Genomic DNA, 20071 nt, shown 5'->3' with positions numbered 1-20071 from the left:
GTTTGAGCTTGCGACCCAACCTGGGCAGCTTGCCACATTTGGCCTCCTACAAGCTGCTCGCTCAGTTGAGCCAAGAGAGCTGCCATATGAGGATATTGAGCACTATACATGGGGAAACCATGTTGAAGACAAGGAGGTGGTGACAAACTTGCAGCTACGGCTCTGCTAGCCAAATGTAACAATCAAAGGGCTTCCTCAAAGGTAGTTGGTGGAGACGGGGTAGTTTCCTGAGCCTATTGGAGGAGTTGGTCAACGGTGTATTCAGGGCTTCTTGGGAGCACTATAGGTGAGCTAGCAAGGTAGCTCCCTGGTCCGAGTGAACTGTCGGGCATAAGGTACGGATGCGAGTCAGAACTGGGTACTGCTCGAGTAATACTTAGATGGTAGTGCACAACGGAGAGGCTAGACCAAAGCATATATGTAACGCCTCGTATTTCCGAATTTCTATGTTTTTAGAAAATTTGTATTCACTTTCTATTTTAATATCCACAGTCGAAACCGGACTGAAAAAAGGATTTAAAACGGTAAACGATGCATTTTACGCGCTTTTTACGCAACCGACGATCAAACGCGAATAACGACTACTAGCACTATTTTACATATTATTAAATCTAAAATTTTAGTTTACGACGTTACAGAGAGTTCGGGTTTTGAAAACGGGTTCGTAAGTACGATTGGCCACTCAAAACACGGGATTGGGCTTGTGGGCCTTGGGCCCAAGCCCACTTAAAACAAGATTTAACCTAGTATATATTTGTAGTGTGTGAGAAAACCCTAATCCCATTTTTTATAACATCAGCCACTCACAAAACCTTTTTCCCTCTCAAACTCTTTTCTCTGCAATCAGGACTCACACACGTAAAACACTCTATCTTCTTCACAAATCCATATATCCACAGCACAAATCCACTCACTCTCTCTCCCTCCCTCGATGATGATCAGCCGGCCACCACTATGGGTGGCGGCGCTTGGCGACTGTCGGACGTCTGTTTCTTCGGTCACTACCCACCCCCTCGTCTCCTCAGAACCCGGCAGTAACCACACCCACCCTCACACCCCCGTTCACTCGACTCCTCTTCCCGGCGACACACACACCTGCAACACCCCTGTTGTTTTTAGAGAGAACATGAATGAGAAGTGAGAGAGAGAGAGAGAGAGAAGAGTCGAAGAGACAGAGAAAACAGTGATGCGGAGGGGGATCGACGGCGAAGGCGCCGTTTTCCGGCAGCCGGCGACGGCCAATGACGGCAGTGGAATATTCTTTTATGTTCGACGTTTTTCCCGACAAATCCGGTAAGCACTCATCTCAGTTCACCATTTCTTTTACGTTTCCGATGATGATGATGTTTCCGATGGTGATGATGATCGGCGGTGGTGCCAGTGGTGGTTTCGGAAGTGATGGGTGTCTCGGGCCTGGTCCAGTTGGGATTCAAGTCTGTTTTGTCTGAGTCTGTTTTGTCTGAGTCGAGTCACGGTTCAGCAGGTTTAGTGTTCGGGTCATGTATGGTCAAACCAGGTCAGCAGCTTGATGTTCGGGTATCAGCTTCAGTTTGGTTCGGGTGCTGTTTTGGACAGATTCTGGTTCAAGATTCGGGTCTCATTTCAGTCAACTTCAGATCGGGTTCGGTTTGGTCAGACTCAGATTCTTGTGCGGGTTTTGTCTCGGCTCGAGTCAAATTCGGTTCAGTTTCTGTTCGAGTTAACTCAGCCAAACAGTCAATCGTGGTCAACGGGTCAACACGAGGCAAACACGAGATGTGGTAAAAATCTTAACGACGCGATATTTTTATTATTGATGTTTATATATAAACTTACTATTTTTTCTCGTAAAAGATTAAATTATTTGGACTTGTAAACTAATCGTGTTTATATAACTTGTATAAATTTATATATTTTTCGTTGATAGAAATTGTTGTTGAGTTTCAGAATTATATCGACAACTTGTGTTTTGGGATCGTCCGAAAACAGAGGAAAGTCTGCCCGTTTTTCGTAAAAAAAATCCGTAAAGCGAAACGTGTTTAATCATAAAACGAAACCTATCGAGATTCAAGTATTTTTATGAAATAAATACAAATGTATATTTAAATTTTGATGACACTTCTGTATCCTCCAAATATTTATACCCTTTCGTTTGCTCATGTCAACACGAGGCAAACACGAGATGTGGTAAAAATCTTAACGACGCGATATTTTTATTATTGATGTTTATATATAAACTTACTATTTTTCTCGTAAAACATTAAATTATTCGGACTTGTAAACTAATCGTGTTTATATAACTTGTATAAATTTATTATTTTTCGTTGATAGAAATTGTTGTTGAGTTTTAGAATTATATCCACAACTTGTGTTTTGGGATCGTCCGAAAACAGAGGAAAATCTGCCCGTTTTTCGTAAAAAAAAAATCTGTAAAGCAAAACGTGTTTAATCATAAAACGAAACCTATCGAGATTCAAGTATTTTTATGAAATAAATACAAATGTATATTTAAATTTTGACGACACTTCTGAAACCTCCAAATATTTATACCCTTTGGTTTGCTCATGTATGGTGACCTCGACAATCCATCACCTAATCCTTTGACTCTTCATGGGACTACAAAGGAAAGCTTTGCAAAATGTGAGCATACTCCATCCCTTTTTACGCTTTATTACCTTTGGGATGCAATACATGTACTTTGAATCAAATACACAAACATGCTAGAATTGGGTTTCATACAAATAGTCTCTATATTGGCTCTTACGTGTTATACTTGCAATCATACCTGTTTAAATTCATATGCTTATACTTAGTCATTGCCATGAAAAAAAATTGTTTAAAACATTTTTATACTTATATTCAAACTTGTATACTCGCCAGTACCTTTTGTATTAAACTATGCTTTAACATGTATTGCAGGTTGTTGATATAAATTAAAGCTACAAGGAAATCTAGTAGGATTGCCTAGAAACGCATTTAAATTTTAATACTTGTGGCATTGTAATTTACTTTCAAACAGGTTGTATTTTGTTTCCAATCTTGTAATAAACCATTATCAGGAAATGAAACTTATTTACTTGAATACTTGTTGTATATATTATTTATTTCACTTATTTACTTGAATACTTGTTGTATATATTATTTATTTCAAACTTGTGGTATTTCTAGTTCAAGCAATGTAAAATGTAATCACTAAATACTTGGCACAAATAGGTCTTGCAATCTAGTTTTCGTCTCATCCCCATGTTTCCGCCATCGGTTGGGGTGTGACAATAGAACTGCTTGAGACTTATTTTGGATGAGGATCCCTTCCGGCCATAAAGGAAGGTAACTTAGGAACAGGGTTGTACTACCAGAAAACTGTTCTAACTAGCGTAGCCCGACAGTGGGCGCTACTTGTTAAAACAACAAGAGTATGGCAGGGGGAAGGTCCACGATCCACTCTAAAAGACAGCTCCTTGCTCAGAATTTGCAACCAAAGAACATCGTTAGCCTTAACGCGAGAGGGGGCCTCCCACGTTTGAGCTCCGGCGTGAGAATCAGTAGAATGTTCTTTGAGAGTCTTAGCAAAAGAAAGGATAAGAGTTTAGAGTGAGAGAATGAGAGAGTAACTTAACCTTTGGTTGGGATAAGACTCTACTTATATAGGCAGACCGATCTGCCCAAGGAGCCTTATGCCAGCTGTCCACCTTCCAGTCCAGGTAAGCTTATCCATCCTGATGTTGCTTGCAGGTTTGGCCTTTACCTCTTTGGATATGTTTCAGGTTTTGTGTGTCTTGAGGACACTTTATGCTTTATAGAAGTTTTGTCTTTTCATTTTGACATGTTTAATTCAAGTCCCGAGGTTGTATAATAACTTTGCCTTCCCGTCATCAGCTTTAGGCGTATCTAGCTTCTGACTTTCAACTTCTTGCTTTGTGTTTCAGGTCAAACAATGCATAAACTTGAATAAATGAATTAAGACATGAATGTAAGTTGTTAGGACAAGTTAGTACACTTCTTCAAGTCCCAACCATAACACGATTTTGGACTCAAGTGGTTAATACCCCTAAAACACAAGGACTTAAAAACTAATTTTCTCTTCAGAATTGTATTACTAATTATTTTTCCTTTAAGATGGTTGTGCTCCATTGCAGACATTTGATGAAGCCATCTTTGAGTTAGGCACACTTGTCGAGGATTCTTACAAAGATGGTTTGTTGTATTTTACTCGTTCTGCTTACAAAAGTTTTAAGTATCTGTATTGCACTATGCCCTTATAGTATGATGACTATTTGTGATAATTTTATTTTATGTGTCATACTAATTTCTATTACTATTTAGTTGTTGCATCTACTTCTTTATGTTGTCATGAACATGTATGGAAAACACAAACACAATGCATCGCTCCCGCTATTCGGGTCATCAATGTGTTGCTTAATGCCCAACCACCATCAAGAAGGTGAATAGGAGTATACTTTAGGTAATTAGATGTAATAGATGATATTATAGCTATATGAGTTTGCAGTCTCATGTTGTTGATTATTCGTTTCCCCCATAATAATGTGCGGGTGTAAACACTAGTTGTTTTTAAAAGTGATAAGAATGAACTGACATTTATGTCCTTGTGGTTTGACCAATTTTGTCACTTTCATCAAACATTGTTTTTTTTTCTCACATCCGGGTAATATATTGGTTTGATGTGGATCTAAAAGTTGTTATTATCATTGAAACGATGATAGGCTGATTTTCAACGAGCAACAAAGGAGGTGGAGATGACGGTGGTGGTGGATGGAGGAGGTGGTGGTGGTGGTGGTGGTGGTGGTGGTGGTGGATGGAGAAGGTGGATGTAGTTGAGGGCAGGGTTGAAGTGATGGTTTTAAAAATGGGGTTAGATTTAATTTTATCTTTTGTTTATCTGTTTAAATTTGTACGCACTGCTCAAAAACTTGTACATTAAGTAAAATGAAAAAATTATCCCTCATCTAATGTTAAAAAATGAATGAGGTTAACAAAGTGGATAAAAATGGCAAGAATTTGAAACTAAAGGAACCCATAAGTGAGAAAACTTTCTAGGTGAAAGTAACAAAAAATAGCCAAACCACAAGGACGAAAATGACAGTTTACTAAAATGATAAAAAAAATAAATGATTTTAATAGCAATGAAGTAGAGTAATTACAAAAGAAAAGACTCAAAAAAAGTATGAAATTTTCTTCAACACATTGTCAAGCTAAGTAGTATGGGGCACCATGCCCTAGCCACCAGCAGATACAATAGCGCCACCCCCAACTATACTATAGGCGCCATTGGGGGGAGGGGGCACTATTAATGGTCAACGAACACAATAACAAGCATTCGGGAGGGTGAATGGTGGGACCCTTGGTTGACTAGCCATTACCAATGGCTCTTTTTAATAAAATATATTTTAAAAACAAATTTTTACCTTATATGTATACTCAATAAACCCATTATTTACCACATAACTCACTAATTCATCCCATCTTTTTAACTCAAAAACCATCTCTCACAACCCATAACACACGAAACTTCATCATGTTTCTGTTCAATAATGACTCGAATGCATTTTCTCCAAACAATCCATGTTACATATCAACCCAACAACACCTGTGGTGTGGTGATGACGGTGGTGGTGGTGGATGGAGAAGGAGGTGGTGGTGGTGATAACGGTGGTGGATGCGCCCACACTAATTTTCCAAAGCCATGAGGCTGCCTTTCACTAGGGGTATTCAAGATCGGATTATCCGGTTTTCGGATATTCAAAAATTTCATATAGTGAATATTAATATCCGAATCCGTATCCGAAATTTCGGATATGGTTCGGATATCCAAATTTATAAAAAATAAAAAATATCATTTCATACATAGATTAAAAGGCTAAATTGCATTTTTCGTCCGTTATGTTTTAATGTTTCGACAGGACAGGCGCTGTCCTTTAACTCTAAAAATTACACTGTATGTCCTATATGTTTGCAATCATTAACTCTAAAAAGCCCCTCACGTGTAACTTTGTAAAACTCCTTAACAGCAGACACCATATGTGCAATATTCAAATTCTGTTCTAAATGAAACTACTCCGGCAAAACACCTAATTCTATGGCCATCTTCTCCGATCATCTTCTCCGCTGTCATAATTTTTCATCTTTCTTCGGCATCTTTCTAGTCATCTTCTCCGGTGACCTAAGTTTACAACTTCACATGATCCAAAAGCTTCTTCCTGTCATGTCGAAGATCAATCTGGAAAAAGTAATCCAGATGGACACGGACACGGAAGCTCGACACACAGGTATATGATGGCAAAATTGGTATGTTTTGTTGTTTTTTCTTTAAGTTGTGTGTGTGTGTGTGTATATATATATATATATAGGGGATGGTTCAAATGAAAACCACTTTTATTGTCAAAACTCGAAAACTAACTAAAAAAAGCCTAAAAAACACACCAACAAATTTTTTTTTCAGTTTTTTTTTAAAAAATCGCAGGTTTTTATATATATAAAAAAAACTTTTTTTCAAAAAAAAAAACTTTTTTTGGAGTACACATGTGTAGTATTACACATGTGCACTACAAAAAAAAATTTTTTTTTGAATTTTTTTTATATACATAAACGTGCGAAAATTGGTATGCAAAAAAAAATTGGTATGTTTTTTTGGCTTTTTAAATTAGTTTTCGAGTTTTCACAATAACTAGTGGTTTTCATTTCAACCTTCCTTTATATATATATATATATATATATATATATATATATATATATATATAGAATTGCGCTAAAATAAGAAACACCTCGAGTTGTAAGAACCGTGAGAACTTTTTGATCCGGGCCGAGGTGGATCGAATTTTTTTTTATAAACGTAAAAGCGTGTATTATAAACACATTTGTAAAAAAAAATTCAAAAAAAATGTCGTGTGTGTAGTTTTGAGCACCACAAGTTTGTGTTTACGGTATCCGTAAATTTTCCGGTTAGATTTACGGTACTCGTAAACACAAACTTGTGGTGCTCAAAACTACACACACGACATTTTTTTTTTTGATTTTTTTTACAAATGTGTTTATAATACACGCAACTATGTTTATGAAAAAAATTTGGTCCACCTCGCCCCGCACGGTGTAGTTCTCACGGTTCTTACAACTCGAGGTGGTTCTCATTTTAGCGGTCCCCTATATATATATATATATAATATAGACATTTTTTTTGAATTTTTTTTTACAAATGTGTTTATAATACACGCATCTACTTTTATGAAAAACAATTTGGTCCACCTCGCCCCGTACGGTGTAGTTCTCACGATTCTTACAACTGGAGGTGGTTTTCATTTTAGCGGTCCCCTATATATATATATATATATAGGGGATGGATCATGAGAAAACTAGTTTAAATGAGAAAACCAAAAAACTAACTAAAAAAACCTAAAAAAAACCAAAAAAAATACCAAAAAAATTTTTTTTTTTTTTTTTACAATTTTTTAATAAAAAATCGCTACTTTATATGTATGGAAAAAAATTTTCAAAAAAAAAAAAAAAAAAATTTTTTGTTGTACTGCACATGTGCACTAATACGGAAAGCCTAAACCACTTAACCCACCACCCACCGACACCCCCCAAAAACCTAAACCCCCCCCCCCCACCCCCACCCCCCAAAATCTAAATTCACCCTCCCACCAAAAGCCTAACCCCCCACCCCCCACCCTCACCCCCCAAAAACCTAAACCCCCCCCCCCTCCAAAAACCTAAAACTAAACCCTAAACATAAACCCGAAAAAAACCTAAACCCCCCACCCCCCCCCCCCAAAAAAAACCTAAACCCCCCTCCCCCACCCCCCAAAAACCTAAACCCCCCACCCCCACCCCCCAAAACCTAAACCCCCCCACCCCCACCCCCCAAAAACCTAAAACTAAACCCTAAACATAAACCCGAAAAAAAAACCTAAACCCCCCCCCCCACCCCCAAAAAAAAACCTAAACCCCCCCTCCCCCCACACCCAAAAACCTAATCCTAATCCTAAACCTCCAAAAAAACTAACCCTAAAAGCTAAACTAGACTCAAAAAGCTAATTTTAAGCATGTAATGCAATTGTAGTACATGTTACATTGCACATGTGCACTACTATAATAATAGTGGAGAAAACAAGACGACACCATAAATCTTTTTTTATGTCATAAAAAATATGCTCGAATATACTTGAATGAAAGATAAGAAAATTTGTGATCTTATGGTGCCATTTTTGTTTTAAAATGATAACGTATGGAGAAATGGGAAATGTTTGAAAATTTATATATTTTTTGTTCCAATTTTACCCCTCCTTCATTAAAAGTCCCTCCTCCTTCATTAAAAGTCTCCCTCCCTCTCCTTTTTAGTGGATTTTAGTTAGTTTTCTAGTTTTCTCATTTATATCTAGTTTTCTCATGATCCTCTCCCTATATATATATATATATATATATATATAGGGGAAGGTTCAAATGAAAACCACTAGTTAACGCGAAAACTCGAAAACTAATTAAAAAAAGCCAAAAAAACATGCAAAAAAATTTTTTTTTTAAAAATTTTTTTTTTCAATCAAATTTTCGCAGGTTTTTTTATTAAAAAAAAAAAATTCAAAAAAAAAAAAAAAAAAAATTTTTTTGTGTAGTGCACATGTGTAATACTGCACATGTGTCTGTGTACTACACATGTGTATTATTACACATGTGCACTACACAAATTTTTTTTTTTTTTTTTTTTTTGAAAAAAAGTTTTTTTTTATATATAAAAACTAGCGATTTTTATTAAAAAAATTGAAAAAAAAAAAAAAAAAATTTTTGTGTGTTTTTTAGGCTTTTTTTAGTTAGTTTTCGAGTTTTCGCGTTAAAAGTGGTTTTCATTTGAACCATCCCCTATATATATATATATATATAGGGGTAGGTTAACGTACAAATGACCTTATGGTACAATACGTACGCTACAATCTCAGCCGTCCGATCATCTTCCCGCATTGAATTCGCATGTTGTTTTTTTGTAACAATTTCGCATGTTGGTTTTTTAACATGCGATTTCAGCAAAATTACCACATGCGAAATTGTTACAAAAAAACAACATGCTATTTCATCAAAATTATCACATGCGAATTCACTATATTTTACGTAATGTACGTTAACGAATATTGTACAGTACTCTTCGCCTATATATATATATATATATATATATATATATATATATATATATATATACATATATATATACATACATATATATATATATATATATATATATATATATATATATATATATATATATATATATATATATATATATATATATATAGGGGATCGCTAAAATGAAAACCACCTCTAGTTGTAAAAACCATGAGAACCACTTTATGACCCTTAGATCAACTAGATAGATGGATTTGATTAAAAGTAGTTAATATTAATATTAAAAGATTTTTGTTTTATTATGTTTTTAATATTATAATACAAAAGGGTATTTAAGTAAAAATAACTCTATTTTGTATTTTTATATATATTAATTTTAAATTACCTTTTTTGTCCTATTCATTAATTACTTTTTATTACTTTTATTTTTTAAACATAATTTCTTTATTAAAAACATTTTTAAATTCAGATTTTTTTAAAAGATTTTATACTTTTTACAATTTAAGTTTTACGTTAAACTTTTTACGTTTTTTTGACGCGCCGTTTTTTAACGCGCCGTTTTTCAAGTGTAACGCGTCGTTTAACGCTGTTTTTTAACGCCGTTTTTCACGCACCGTTTTTCACGCGCCGTTTTTTACGCGCCGTTTTTACGCGCCGTTTTTTTTAAGGCGTCGTTTTTCTCAATCGGCGTTTTTTTAACACGCCGTTTCTAACGCGCCGTTTTTAACGCGTCGTTTTTTAACGAGCCGTTTTTAACGCGCCGTTTTTTAACGCCGTTTTTTAACGCGCTGTTCTCAATCGGCGTTTTTAACGCGCCGTTCTCAATCGGCGTTTTTAACGCGCCGTTTTTAACGCACCGATTTTTTAACGCGCCGTTTTTTAACGCCGTTTTTTAACGCGCCGTTTTTTAACGCCGTTTTTTACGCGCCGTTTTTCACGCGCTGTTTTTACGCGCCGTTTTAACGCGCCATTTTTTAAAGGCGTCGTTTTTCTCAATCGGCGTTTTTTTAACGCGCCGTTTTTTAACGCCGTTTTTACGCGCCGTTTTTTTAAGTCGTCGTTTTTCTCAGTCGGCGTTTTTTTAACGCGCGGTTTTTTACACGTTTTTTACGCGCCGTTTTTTTCCACGTTTTTTAACGCGCCAAATTTTTTACACGTTTTTTACACGCCGTTTTAACGCGCCGTTTTTCCGAAGTTTTTTAATGCGCCGTTTTTTTGAAGTTTTTTAATGCGCCGTTTTTTCGAAGTTTTTTTACGCGCCGTTTTTTTAAAACGCGCCGTTTCTCCACGTTTTTAATGCGTCGTTTTTTTACAAGCCGTTTTAAACGCGCCGTTTTTTTCACTTTTTTTAACGCGACCCTTTTTGTTCACTTTTTACGTTTTGCGTTAAAAATTTAAACTTTTTACGTTTTACGTAAAAGTTTTTACGTTTTACGTTAAACTTTTTACGTTTTACGTAAAACTTTTTACGTTTTACGAAAAACTTTTTACGTTTTACGTTTTACGTAAAACTTTTTACATTTTACGTTAAAAATTTAAACTTTTTACGTTTTACGTAAAAGTTTTCACGTTTTACGTTAAAATTTTCACGTTTTACGTTAAACTTTTTACGTTTACGTAAAAAAATTTACGTTTTACGTAAAACTTTTTACGTTTTACGAAAAACTTACGAAAAAGTATACCTAAAACATACGAAAAAAATTTACGAAAAACATACGAAAAAGTTTACGTAAAACTTACGAAAAACTTTTTACGTTTTACGTTTTACGTAAAACTTACGAAAAAATTTACGTCACACTTTTTACGCTTCACGTTTTTACGTTTTACGATAAAAAGTTTACGGTTTACGTTAACAAGTTTACGGTTTAATTTTTTTTTACAAAAACGTTTTTACGCAAAACCGAACGCAACAGAAAATCGCCGTTTTTTTACGTTAAATTTTTTACGTTTTAACGCGTAGTTTTTTTACGTTTTACGTCAAAAAGTTTACGTATTACGATAAAAAATCTTTTTACGCAAAGACTTTTTTTTTACGCCGCATTTTTACGCCCCGTTTTTTTACGGCTCGTTTTTTACGGCTCGTTTTTTACGGCTCGTTTTTTACGCCTGTTTTTTTACGGCCCGTCACCGACTTCTCCTAAAAAACAAATTACATTAATATTAGAAACCTAATTAACAGTAAATATTCATGAATAAATTCCTAAATTGATTAGCGAAAAACAAAATTGAGTATCCTTTCAAATTCATAAACTGATGAGCAAAAGATAATCAGTATTTTGAATTAAATACATAAACACAAGACTAATCGACTAAATCAAAGACATCATAAGAAACAGTTCTTCCTAAATGAATTATAGAACAAATAAAAGTAAAAAGAAAAAATAAAAAAGAATCAGAGATCAAGAATCCTAAAAGAAGTTTATTATCCAAAAGCAATGTTATAAAGAAATCGACCGGCTAAACTAATAGTAACATCAAACTGATTCACAAAGTAACAAAATTAAAAAAAAAACAGCATCATCCTGATTCATCATCATCCATCCGACTTCAGTACGGTAAAAGGAAGCGAGAGGGGGGTTACGTTTTACGAAAAACTAAAAAAAACAGCATCATCCTGATTCACAAAGTAACAAAACTAAAAAAAAAACAGCATCATCCTGATTCATCATCATCCATCCACCGGCACCACGGGGCACCAACGGCACCGTGCGGGCACCACGGGGCACCACGGTGGCACCACCGGCACCGCTTTGCAAATAAATAGACCACCCCCTTCACCCACCCCCTCACCATCGTTCACCGCCGCCGCTCACACAGCAACCACCTCCAACACCACCACCGCCAAACACCGTCGCTGCAAGATCCAAAACAACACTCTCTCAACTTCTACAGCATAAATATTATAAATATGTATCTGTCAAAATTTTAAAAATTCTCAATTCGATACATCACTACACAAAGTCAACATAACTGCTTCTAAAATCTACACATAAAACCCAGATAATTACAATCATATAACCTAAAACGTAACATAGAGTGCTTTGTTCTTCATACTTAACAATTAATATTTAACAATATGCATATACTAACATTAGAATTAACAAGTTATACCTTCATTATAATCAAAAGCAGTTTCACACTTTCACTAGCTATGTAAATGTATATAATATTAAGCTCATGATTCAACAAATCTAGAACACATATATCAAAAATCTCAATATCATCAATCAAAATATCAGTTCACAAAGTCAACACAACCGCTTCTAAGATCTACACACAAAATCACCGATAATTTCAATCATAAAACTTACTCGCCGGTGATTGATGTCGTCTTCCGTGGTGACTTCGAGGACGAGGCGGAACAGGATCTTCGGCGGAACAGGATCTCCGGCGAAACTCTTCGATCTCAGATCTCCGGCTATCATCCAGCGAAACTCTTCGATCTCAAATCTCCGGCTCTCATACGTCCGTACGACGCCCATTGAAGAAGTGTAAAAAAGCAGAAAAGACGGAGTCGATGAGGGTGGGTGACTGGCGACGGAGATGTGTGGAAGGCCGACGACAATGGAGGGGCCAGGGGGAGATCCGGCGGTGGACGGTTAAATGGAGGATGAAGACAAATGAGGATGAAGACAAAATGGAGGTTTCCCTTCTCTCATATCGAAGATGAAATATGGTGTTTGAGACAAATGAGGATGAAGACACAGGGTAGGGTGAGATTTAGAAGGAAGAGAGAGATTGTGAGATTTAAATAAAGAGAGAGAGGGTGAGATTTAAATGAAGAGAGATGGTGAGATTTGACATTTGGGGTAAATGACCAAATTACCCTTTTTGATGGCAAAATATGATTGGTGGAGAGTGGTTCTCATGGTTCTTACACAACTGGAGGTGGTTTTCATTTTAGCGCTCCCCTATATATATATATATATATATATATATATATATATACATATATGGTTCAAATTAAAACCACTTTTATCGCGAAAACTAACTAAAAAGCCTAAAAACACACAATTGTTTTTCAATTTTTTTATTAATATCACTAGTTTTTCTATATAAAAAAAAACTTTTTTTTTCCAAAAAAAAATTTGTAGTGCACATGTGTAATAATTCACACTATTAAAAAAAATTAAAAAGTTTTTTATATAATTTAAATAGCGAAAATTGGTATACAAAAAAAATTTGGTATGTTTTTTAGGCTTTTTAGTTAGTTTTCGAGTTTTCGCTATAAAATTAGTAGTTTTCATTTGAACCTTCCCCTATATATATATATATATATATATATATATATATATATATATATATATATATATATATATATATATATATATATGTAGGGGAAGGCTATAGAGAAAACTCACTTGATTTTGTAAACTCAAGAAACGTTTTTGAAAAACCCATGTAACATTTTTATTTTTTCTAAAAAAAAGTAAATGGAATAAACATATATTTGAACATTTTTATAAAAGAAAAACTAAAAACCACCTGAGTAGTTATTTTTTTAAAAACTGTTAAAAATTTTATGTTACATAATATATATGTCCAAAAAAAATGTATCACACAAATTTTGAATATTTAAAAAAAAAAAAAAAACTAGTAGGCGTTTTTTTCATTTTTTCATTCTTTTCATAAAAATGTTCAAGTACATTTATGTTACATTCCCTATTTTTTTAGAAAAAAATAAACATGTTACATAGGGTTTATTTAGGTTTTCTCAACTCACATTCCTTTATATATATATATATATAGTTTTACAAATAGTTGATTTGTATATATGATTATAGGGATATGTTACAAGGGGCTAAAGTTTCAAATTGTTGGATATACTGAAACGGAATGCAGGTGTCTTATGAATATTCTTCATCTCATCATCCGGTTTTAATTAGATTTGTATTTATTTTGTGGCTTACATTCGGTTTTAATTAGTCTTTGTAAGGCTTGCATTCCAGATGTTCACAGATGTTGTGATTATTATTCTTTTGTACTGTGCTTAGCTTGTTATCACGAGATGCGTGACGGATACTTGCATTCGAAGATCAAAAATTTGAAAAAGACAAAAATGATTAGAACCAAACGTTTAAAAAACAAACCTTGGAGATTTTTATCCGATGGACGTATAAGTTGTCCACCTAAGCATATCGGTGGCTGTGACAGAGGTCTTTTGCGTTTATCGTCTTTCTACCGGTTATATCTCATGAAAGATCTAGAAGAAAGCGCACAACGTTTACTTTGTCGTACTCACCTCAAGAAACTGAACGGGCTATCCGATCATCTTCTCCGGCATAGCGAACATGGGGAAGGATCGGATAGCCCGTTCAGTTTCTTGAGGTGCATACGAAAAAGTAAACGTTGTGCACTTTCTTCTAGATCTTTCGTGAGATATACCCGGTAGAAAGCTGTTAAACGCAAAAGACCTCTGTCATAGCCACCGATATGCTTAGGTGGACAACATATAAGTCCATCAGATATAAATCTCCAAGGTTTGTTTTTTGAATGTTTGGTTCTAATCATTTTTGTCTCTTTCAAATTTTCGATCTTCGAATGCAAGTATCCGTCATGCATCTCGTGATAACAAGCTAAGCATAGTACAAAAGAACAATAATCACAGCTTCTGTGAACATCTGGAATGCAAGCCTTGCAAAGACTAAATAAAACCGAATGTAAGCCACAAAATAAATACAAATCTAATTAAAATCGAATGATGAGATGAAGAATATTCATAAATGACGTTTGAAATTCACCTGCATTCCCTTTCGGTATATCCAACAATTTGAAACTTTAGCCCCTTGTGACATATCCCTATAATCATATATATAAATCAACTATTTGTAAAACTATATATGGTAGAGATAAATCGAAAACCAATTTGAGTTGAGAAAACCCAAATAAACCCTATGTAAAATTTTTATTTTTTTCTAAAAAAATAGGGAATGTAACATAAATGTACTTGAACATTTTTTTGAAAAAAAATGAAAAGAACGCCTACTAGATATTTTTTTTAAATGTTCAAAATTTGTATGCTACATTTTTTTGGACATATATATTATGTAACATGAAATTTTTAACATTTAAAAAAAAAAACTACTAGGTGTTTTCTTTGTTTTTCTTTTATAAAAATGTTCAAAAAATATATGTATATTACATTTCCTATTTTTTTAGAAAAAATAAAAATGTTACATAGGTTTTTTTACAAAGGTTTCTTGAGTTAACACAACTCAAGTGGGTTTTCTCTATAGCCTTCCCCTATATATATAATTTAAAGAAAAAACAACAAAAAATACCAAGTTTGTCATCATATACCTGTGTGTCGAGCTTCCGTGTCCAACTCGATTATTTTTTCTAGATTGATCTTTGACATGACCGGAAGAAGCTTTTGGATCATGTGAAGTTGTAAACTTAGGTCACCAGAGAGAATATGACCGGAGAAGATGGCCGGAGAAAGATGAAAAATTAGGTCACCGGAGAAGATGGCCGGATACTTAGGTGTTTTGCCGGAGTAGTTTCATTTAAAACAGAATTTGAATATTGCACATATGGTCCCTACTGTTAAGGAGTTTTACAAAGTTACACGTGAGGGGCTTTAACATAAAAAATTAACTGGGTTTAGCTAAATTGACAGCGCACGTTAATGATTGCAAACATAAAGGACATACAGTGTAATTTTTAGAGTTAAAGGACAGCGCCAGTCAAAACATTGAAACATAAAGGACGAAAAGTGTAATTTAGCCTAGACTAAAACTAAACCTATATTCGATTTCCCAAATTTCCAACATTCAAAACTAAAAATATTCATAAATCAACATCTGAATCCGATTATTTACTATTTTTTACTATATTTCAAACTTAATATAATGCTCGTATTCTGTATATATTTATAAAAACATATTAATTTTCGGATAATCGGATTACCCGAAATTTTTGAAATTCATATCCGAATCCGAATTTTCGGATATTCAAAATTTTGGATATTTCGGATACGGATTTTCGGATATTTCCGATTCGGTTTCGGATCCGGATTTTTTTGAACACCCCTACCTCTCACCACAATTTGTGTTTCTATTTCTCTTTTGACATTTTTCCATTTTAGTAACTGAAAATCACATCTTAATATTTTACTTTTGTTTTAATCTATATACGATTTTATAAGACAACATTTTTTAATTTCTAATTTTATGACAGGGCTTAACTACCCAATTTTTTTATTTTTTATTTATTTATTTTTGCATTTATGACTTTCTAAAGTATTTTGAATTGGTTTGGGTTTTACCTTTATCTGTTGAGATCCTTGAAACCCCTTGAGAGTCTCCACCAAAATGATTAGCAAAATCCATCTTTAGTGTGAGAAGGGTGAATAACATCAAACCTAACATTCAACAAAACAAGTAGAAAACTTAAAATCCACAAAATTACACGTCAAATAAGGAACAAAAAATCCATTACAATTTCTGCTTTATTTGTTTATAGATCTATGCTAGAACATGCTTGTAGAAAATAAAATATCCTAAAAATATATTTGATAACAAATTTCTTCATTTTTTAAACCAATATGAGTTAGTACACACATATGTTATATTAACACCAACAATGAGTTGGTACACACATATGTTATATTAACATCAACAAAATCAAAGCATATATGTTCATAAATTTAGTTAAACCAAATTCCCAAACTAATCCTCTTGAAAACAAGCAATGATTTTAAAAATGTAAAGAAAGATTATGAGGCAAATCAAATTAGATAAAATGAAAATAAAAGCTCTTACATTGGTATTGAATAAGAGATGTCATCTTTAGGGTCGAGATGTCGATGGATGAAAGAAGAAAGGGTGCGGCGGAGATTAAGTGGTTATAATGGAAACTGAAATAGACTTGTTTAAATAGAAAGTGTGAGGCTACCCTAATTCGAATTTTACTATAACCACCCTCTACATATTAAGAGCTTTCTAAATGGAACCCGACTATTATAGAAAATATCATTTTGATCTATCTTAATGCGAATTAAGTTATTCTTTTACTAGTTTATTGAGTTTTCAGTCTTTAGGTATATTCACTTTTCATCCTCCAAATAACGAATTAACACAGTTGATCATTTGTGTTCATATGTTGTGACAATTTACGTCTTTTCATTTAAAGGGAGTTAACTCCGGTCACGTGTCTTGCACATTAGGGCAAATTGGATTTTTTACCCTTTTAATGAAAGGTAAAAAATTAAGGTTTTAGCCTCTTTGGTTAAGTTACTTTAACCATATCAGCTTAAAAATGAATTTCTTGACATTTCAACCCCCAACGTCACTTTTTCTAACCTTTTTGTCCCCTAGCACTAACTTCATCCATGTTATTCGTTAAAATTAAGTCACATGCCTCTCACATGAGGAGTATTTTAGTCAAATCTTCTTGTGTGCTACTATATCTACCCCATTTATTGAAAAAACCCATTACTAGGGGAGGAACCAATGTAGAATGAGCCGTAGCACGGGCTACGGCTCAGCCCCGTATTCGCGGTGTAATTTTTTTTCGGTTTTATACATAGCATACCCCAAAACATATACGAGTATACCCCAAAGAGAAAATTATCAAACTTGATATTATTCATTAAGCCAAGAACTTGGTTGGTAACAAAGCCCAAATAATTAGTTTTATGATACTTAAGCTCAAATTGTAATAACTAATAAAGCCCAAATAATAGAATAAGTGATTTTGCGCGTCTTATGGTTGAAAAGGGAACACATAGTTCTTGTCCTTTAGATACTAGTGGGTTAACCCGCGCGTTGCAGCGGGAGCTTCTTTTCTGACAAGCCCGTAACCAAACCATGACATAAGCTGCCTTGTCACATTGCACACCATGGCGACGTCTAACAAGTAGGACATAATTGTTACATGTTAGCAGTTCCAAGCAGAGATGGCTTGAGCCGTTGTACAATCCTCCAATCCCTTCGCTTCGTATACCCTGTTGTTATCTAATTAGATTCACAAAAAGTGTTTTGGCTCTAGATGACCTAATCATTTCTAATTTAGTGTAAAAACTACATAACACTTGGCATGACCCGAATATGATTTGACCTGTTAACCTTAACAGACCTAAGTATACAAGTTTGTGTACATGTGAAATGTAGAAGCTGGCATAAGGTCAATAAAAAAAGATACAAAACATTTATAGATGATAAAGTAGGAAAAAGGCGCCATTCTATCAAGTTTAATTTTTAAGCAAATAGGTATTTTAGAAGGTAAAGAAAAGACACGCTGATGAGAATCTACTGTCGGTGTTCTGATGAAGAGTCGAAGACGAACTACTGTGCTAATGATGCAAAATGAAGGGAAATCGCTTCGTATTACACGTGCCTCCTAAGTCCTAACATCTAAACGCATGCTGACAGCTAAAAGCTACTATAGTTGGCCATTTACTCTAGCTTCCCAGAAAGTCAGAAGTACTGACTTTTCATAGACATAACCATTGTTGGGATTAATCTTGATCGGGTCGGATACGGGTCAAGTACGGTTTAACGGGTACAGGTCGATGGATAGTGGCATGTTATGCATGAGTGAATTAGACTTGGTAACAAGTTTGACCGAATTCCTTGGAAGTGCACGTTATAAAGCTGCATGTTAAGTTGAAGAGTGGGTCATCCCTATTACCTGTTCTTTAGGATATAGTTTAGGATTTTAATATTTTTTATTCCCACGTTCACATATTGTATGGCTATACATAAAGCCTTTTGTTTATTAAATAAAGTAGTAACCCTTTTTGTTTTATCAAATACTGCAAGCTTTCCTTTCACGTTTAGCATATCAATTTCACATTCACATATCTTGAAGTGAGTTGTGAGTGTGTATGGAGTGGGGCCTGTAACCAACATTTGGTATCAGAGCGAGGTCGTCAAGCAACGAGAGTCGAGAAACGGTGTTTGCCGTTTTGAGAGTCGAAAGAAGGAAGTCGAACAAGAGAGGCGGCAGCCTTGGCTGCTGTTGCCAGAAGCAAGAAGTTGGGGTTTTAACCCTAAGAAAGAAAGGGGTAGCAGCCCTCTAAACTGCAGGGCTGAGAAAATAAAGAGACGAGAAAGTTGCAGGTTCTGTGAACCGGACGAAGCAGTAGCAGTGTATGATCTCGATAAGAAGAAGCAATTGCAGCAGCGGTTTATCACAACATATGTGATCAACAGAGAGAGAAAGATAAAGAAGACGGTGGCGGTTGCCAACCAGACCGAAAGAAAGTAAGACCGAGGAAGACCGTCGTCATCGCCGGAGAAAAAAGACCGCTACCGGAAAGTGAATTCCAGTGGGAGACATAGAGAAAGCCAACAACCGTAAGAAAGAAAGAAAGAACCGGTGTCGATGTAGAAAGAAAGCCGACAACCGTAAGCAAGAATGAAGAACGGCTGATTGAAATCAGCGAAGAAAGAAAGAAAGCAGTGTCGGCATTTCAGGTTCAGTTTCTGGACCGGAACGGTTACAACAATTAAAGATCGTAGGTGTGACGTGACCAGATAGAAAGAGATGGCTCACTGAGCTCGCCGGAAAAGAAAGAAGAAAGAAAGTCATGACCGACATGAGAAAGAAAGAGTCACCGGTAAACAGAAAGTAAGAAAGGACCGGTGGTGAAAGAAAGAACGAAAGAAGGTGCGCCAAAAGAAAGGAGAAAGAAGAGGTCGGCGTCACTTTAAAGAAAGATGGCCTCGCAAGAAAGTATGAAAGATACCGGTGTAGTAAGAAAGAAAGTGCAAGCGTTGGTAAGAAAGAAGAAAGAATGGGCGTCGATCAAAAAGAAAGGAGGAAATCGACGACAACTGAAAGAAAGAAAAAATCGAACCTTAGCGGTTCGTATAGCAAGAGCAAGATCGAACCTTTGTGGTTCGAATAGCAAGTCAGCAAGAAATATGATTCAAAGTAAGCAAGTAGGAACGGATTCAAATCAAGAAAGAAAGTAGCCATAATGGTTAAGAAAAGAAAGAACGACCGCAAGCAAGAACGA

At 35.0% G+C, this 20071-nt stretch overlaps 1 protein-coding gene and 1 long non-coding RNA gene across 4 annotated transcripts; one reads left to right on the top strand and one right to left on the bottom strand.

Moving 5' to 3' along the window:
* Window positions 1-783: 783 nt before the first annotated feature.
* LOC110923646 lies at window positions 784-3061 on the top strand. 3 transcript variants are annotated; one of them, XR_004881871.1, is made up of 2 exons: window positions 784-2166; window positions 2899-3061. XR_004881871.1 is itself a non-coding variant. In XM_022167716.2 (2 exons), the coding sequence occupies exons 1-2, from the start codon at window positions 1399-1401 to the stop codon at window positions 2909-2911; spliced, it is 375 nt and encodes a 124-aa protein (XP_022023408.1). In that variant the 5' UTR covers window positions 784-1398; the 3' UTR covers window positions 2912-3061. The 3 variants fall into 3 exon arrangements, 1 of the variants encoding a protein (XP_022023408.1); XR_002584193.2 differs by having other exon boundaries at window positions 784-2619; XM_022167716.2 differs by having other exon boundaries at window positions 784-1760.
* An 8439-nt stretch (window positions 3062-11500) lies between these two features.
* On the bottom strand, window positions 11501-12842 carry LOC110923654. The gene is made up of 2 exons (XR_002584194.2): window positions 12417-12842; window positions 11501-11959 (listed from the first exon to the last, which is right to left on the bottom strand). It is a non-coding gene; the product is annotated as an uncharacterized LOC110923654 (long non-coding RNA).
* Window positions 12843-20071: the final 7229 nt, after the last annotated feature.

The sequence above is a fragment of the Helianthus annuus genome, chromosome 2, assembly GCF_002127325.2.
Source record: "Helianthus annuus cultivar XRQ/B chromosome 2, HanXRQr2.0-SUNRISE, whole genome shotgun sequence".
Taxonomy (NCBI): domain Eukaryota; kingdom Viridiplantae; phylum Streptophyta; class Magnoliopsida; order Asterales; family Asteraceae; genus Helianthus; species Helianthus annuus.
Note: the sequence above shows the minus strand (reverse complement) of the source record. Positions and strands in the feature narration are given on the sequence as shown.